General features: G+C 41.7%; 2 protein-coding genes across 7 annotated transcripts in view; one reads left to right on the top strand and one right to left on the bottom strand.

The window, feature by feature from the left end:
• LOC137985904 (TNF receptor-associated factor 2-like) overlaps positions 1-5,000 on the bottom strand; it is a 70,896-nt gene that overhangs the window by 21,085 nt on the left and 44,811 nt on the right. The window lies entirely within an intron of this gene.
• The window catches only part of LOC137991930 (uncharacterized), a 4,608-nt gene continuing 1,578 nt past the window's right edge, over positions 1,971-5,000 (top strand). The window contains exon 1 of the mRNA XM_068836954.1: positions 1,971-5,000. This exon is cut by the window's right edge and continues 1,578 nt beyond it. Within this exon, the coding sequence (XP_068693055.1) occupies positions 1,971-5,000 (3,030 nt within the window).

Below are 5,000 nucleotides of genomic sequence, written 5' to 3'. Positions count from 1 at the left end.
GGGATGCCACAGGCCGACCACGTCAATAATCCAGTTTTTTTTTTTTTCATCGTAGTCACAAATGTGCATACCCCAGGGATAGTAGATTAGCCGCTCGATAAGAATCCCGTAGGATACAACAGGAACCATCGCGCCTAGAACACGGGCCACGCGCCCCGGGAGCGAGTAAGTTCCCACTGGGCCATCGAAGCAACTCCGATCACGTGACGGTTTGCTAAATTTAGGTATCTTCTTTGAAGTCACACTAAATTAAGCCCCGGTCGGGGTGTCCAATTTTATTCCTTTCAGTATTTCCAAAGTCCCGTACGTCGATAAGAAATCCCACTCTTTTCTCTTCTTCTCTGAGCGCGCCCTAGACCACTCTGTGCTCACAATATACGCTATAGCAATTCCTTTCCGTCCGTGATGATTGAATCTCACATCTGAAAGTGTTTGATAAAGTGGACAGATGATTTGTCTCTGAGAACGGCAAGCTTTAAAGGTAAGGAGGATTTTCTAAGTTATTTCTAGTTGTGTGTTTCACTGTGAACATTTAATATTGCATAGAACGAATACTCAATATTCTTGCGAACCAGTTTGTTCAGTCGTTCCAAAATATTTTGTGAATCGAACTAGTGTTCAATTAGCCATTGTGTCAAGCATTTTGTGAATCAAACCAGTGTGTTCAATCGGTCATTGTGCCAAGCATTTAAGGTTATCAATAGAGTGTTTTCACATGACGCCATCAAATTGTAAAATCACAGCTGCGAGGTTTTCTGATTTTTTAATCCATACCAGGTAGAAATTACTTAGAAGTAAATCTGTTAAAAATAGATTTGACATAAATAAGCATACATTACGTGTGGCGGGAAGAAAGTCACGTGTAAACAAAGGACTAGTTTGAGTTTTGATCGATCGTCGGATCGCTTCGAGTGTCAAGTTGAGTATTGAGTTTTAGATTTCAACCGTGCTTAAGGCCTGAAACCGTCGAGTGAAGTGGTAATTCGTATGGAAAATTGTAAAGAGATTATTCACCAGGAAATGAATTAAATATACCATAAAGATACATTACATGGTCCTTTCGAGTCGGAGGAAATACAAGAAGGAGTAGAACAACAAAGCTGTTGCCGTCATCGAAGGATTTTTTGAATTGGAAAAAGGCGAAGTCTACTCAAAAAAGGTGTTTATGGACATAAAGCGTCATGAATATCGACAAGAACAGGAAAATACGAGATGCACACAGGACCTTTGTGTACAAAACAGTGGGGAATGTGGAGAAAATTTTGACAGAACACGTGGAAGATTTAACGTCGTTCAGGGAAAAGTTAACGGCTCTGAAAGCCTTGTTGACCGAAAAATTGGAAACGACCAAAAAGCTGGATGAAACAATATTAGAGCTCACCAAACCAAAGGAACTGGAGAAAGAAATAGAAGATTCTGATGAGTTTTGTGAGCACGTTTACAGTATTTTAGCGAAAATCGATTTGAGTTTGGAGAAAGGGAAACATGGCGAACACACACAGGCCCATGTGACAAATCAGGAAAATAGTAGTACCAGAAATACCGAAAGCGCAAAAGTGAAACTACCTAAACTCGCACTCAAATCATTTTCGGGAAATTATCAAGAATGGCAGGGTTTCTGGGACACATTTCAATCTGCTGTCGATGGAAATACTGGCATCTCGGCCATTGAAAAATTCACCTATCTGAAGAGTTGTGTAACAAGCAATGCTGAATCCGCAATTGCTGGACTGCCTCTGACCGCAGACAATTATAAAGTAGCCATTGACATTCTTGAGGACCGATTTTGTAAACCGCAGTTACTGATATCAAATTATATGGATGCCTTATTGAAACTTCCATCTGTCAATTCAGTGCATGAAACAAAGAGATTACGTGAATTGTTTGACAAGATTGAAATCAACATTCGAGGTTTGAATGCGTTAGGAGTTGAATCACAGTCCTTTGGGAATTTATTGGTCCCAGTCGTGATGGGAAAAATCCCCTCAGAATTACGATTGGTTGTAAGCCGTAAGTTTGGCAGTGAGGAATCATGGAATCTTGATGCCTTGTTGAGTGCACTGAAAACTGAGTTGGAAGCCAGGGAAAGATGTACTGCAATGAAAACAAGTGGTGCAAATGCCAATACACCCAGGTTTGAACAGTACAGAGCAAGAAGCAAACAACCCCATTCTGCTTCTGCCCTTTATACAGGCAGTGAGGAATTTACTCAACAATGTGTTTTTTGCAAGAAGAATCACAAATCCATTAACTGCATGACCATCACTGAACCGAAAGCTAGGAGAACAATACTAAGACGAAATGGCAAGTGTTTTGTGTGCCTGAAGGGTGGCCATATCTCCACAAATTGTCCGTCAAAGGCAAAATGCTTTAACTGTGAAGGTAGACACCATGTAACCATTTGTGAAAGAATAAGGAACATTCCATCATCCAGGAATGTAGTTCGTGACGAGGAAACACCACATGGATCTGGATCATCTCAAGATAGGAGCAGAGAAGCTGGAACTTCAGCAATGCACGTTAGCAACAATGCCAACTCTGTGTTGTTACAGGTAGCCCAAGCCTTTGTTTGCAGACCAGATAACCGACAACTTGGATTGAATGCCCATGTGATATTTGATTCCTGTAGCCAGAGATCATACATAACCAGTAAGGCATGTGAACAATTGAACCTACCAACCATTGGTAAGGAGACACTTTTGATCAAAACATTTGGAGATAACTCAGCCTCTGTGAAGGAATGTGATGTTGTGCAATTGTGTGTCAGAACATTGGATGAAATGAATGTGTATATCACCTCATATGTTGTACCAGTAATTTGCAGCCCAGTGTCCAATCAACAGACTCGAACCACGTTGGAATGCTACCCCTACTTGCAGGGTCTACAACTTGCATGTGATACAAGTGATTCTGTCAGTGTTGATGTGCTGATAGGAGCAGATTATTACTGGTCGTTCTTTACTGGGAACATCATTAAAGGAGATCCCTATGGACCAGTAGCCCTTGAAACCAATTTAGGTTGGGTTTTATCAGGACCAACTATGTGCTCAACATTGACAAGGTCATACACTGTGAATCTGAGTTCCACGCATGTGTTAAAGATAGAGTCCACAGAGATAAGTGATATGAAGGATGATCTGCAGAAATTTTGGGACTTAGAAACTTTGGGCATGAAGGAACATGAAACTTCAGTCTATGACAAGTTTTCAAATGACATCACATTTACTGGAAAGAGATACCAGGTCAAGTTACCATTCAAGGATAATCACCCCATGTTACCAGACAATTATACAGTGGCATTGCGTAGACTGACAACAACAATCAAGAAGCTCAAGAACCAACCAGAAATTCTGAAGCAGTATGATGGTGTGATTAGAGAGCAACTGCACAGTGGTGTGGTTGAAATGGTACCACAAGATCAAATGCCACCGCCTGGAGATGTCCACTATCTTCCACACAGGACAGTAGTGAGACTTGACAGAGATACAACTAAGGTGAGAGTTGTATACGATGCCTCATCTAAAGTGTTTGGGCCTAGTTTAAATGACTGTCTGCACATTGGACCTTCTCTTAATCCCTTGTTATTTGACATTTTGCTGAGGTTCAGAGTCCATGAAGTTGCCCTAACTGCAGACATCGAGAAGGCGTTTTTGAACATTGAGATTGATCCTGAACACAGGGACTTTGTGAGATTTTTATGGGTGGAAGATCCGAATAAGGAAAGTCCAGAAGTCATGGTACTACGTTTTGCACGTGTGGTATTTGGTGTTAACTCAAGTCCTTTCATTCTAAATGCCACAATCAGACACTATTTGAACACATGTTTGCCAGTGGACAGTGCACTTGCAAGAGAGCTGTTGAAGTCTTTATATGTTGATGACTATGTGTCTGGAAATGGTGACGTGGATAGTGTGTTCAAATTGGCTAAGAAGATAAAGCTCTGTCTTAAGTCAGGAGGCTTCAATATGAGAAAGTGGAGTAGCAATTCAGAAAGTCTGCTGAAATCACTAGAACAAGATGAAGCTTTCAGTGATGACTTTGAAATGAGCAATGGACCTAGAGTAGAAGAAGAAGACGAAAGCTTCTCTAAATCAGTTTTCAAGCAAAGTACAGAAAAGGAGCAAAAGGTTTTGGGAATGCTTTGGAACCCAACCCAAGATGAACTGATTTATGATCTGAACAAGACATTGGGAGATGTAGATGCCCAACCAGCAACAAGAAGATTGATTCTCAGTACAGCTACAAGGTTTTTTGACCCCTTGGGGTTGATAGCTCCGGTCATTCTTCCATTTAAGATGATGTTTCAGAAACTTTGCAAGGCTGGAAAAGACTGGGACGAGTTGGTCGATGCTGAACTCAATCACCAGTGGCTGGCGACTCTATCGGATTTGAGAGAGGCTGAAAGAGTGAGCTTTAAGAGATGTTATGCTAAGGGATTGAATGGAGACAAGGTCAATTCAGTCCAACTTCACTGTTTTGCTGACGCATCGGAAAAGGCTTATGGAGCTGTGGTCTACATGAGAGTAGAGTATGAGGCGAGGGTGGAATGTCAGATAGTATCTTCGAAGACAAGAGTTGCACCATTAGCTAAACAAACTATCCCTCGTCTGGAGTTGCTGTCCAACTTAACTGCGACCAGATTGTTGAACAGCGTGAGTCAAGCATTAGACGACGTAAAAATTGACGATATTTTTAACTGGACAGATTCCATGATTTCGCTGTGGTGGATCACAAACACTGATAAGGAGTACAAGCAGTTTGTCGAGAACCGAGTGGCCGAAATTCGAAGGAATTCACGCCCTGAGCAGTGGAGGTACTGTCCGACAGCAGACAATCCAGCTGATATAGCGTCCAGAGGAATCAAGTCTACTGAGTTGAAAGAAAGCAGCCTGTGGTTACATGGACCCGACTTCCTGTCTAAGACTAGTGAGCAGTGGCCAGTTCAGCCGACAGTTGTACAAGTCAGAGAAGATGTAAGCGAACTGAAATCGTTTAAACCA

The sequence above is a fragment of the Montipora foliosa genome, chromosome 2, assembly GCF_036669935.1.
Source record: "Montipora foliosa isolate CH-2021 chromosome 2, ASM3666993v2, whole genome shotgun sequence".
Lineage (NCBI taxonomy): Eukaryota > Metazoa > Cnidaria > Anthozoa > Scleractinia > Acroporidae > Montipora > Montipora foliosa.
Note: the sequence above shows the minus strand (reverse complement) of the source record. Positions and strands in the feature narration are given on the sequence as shown.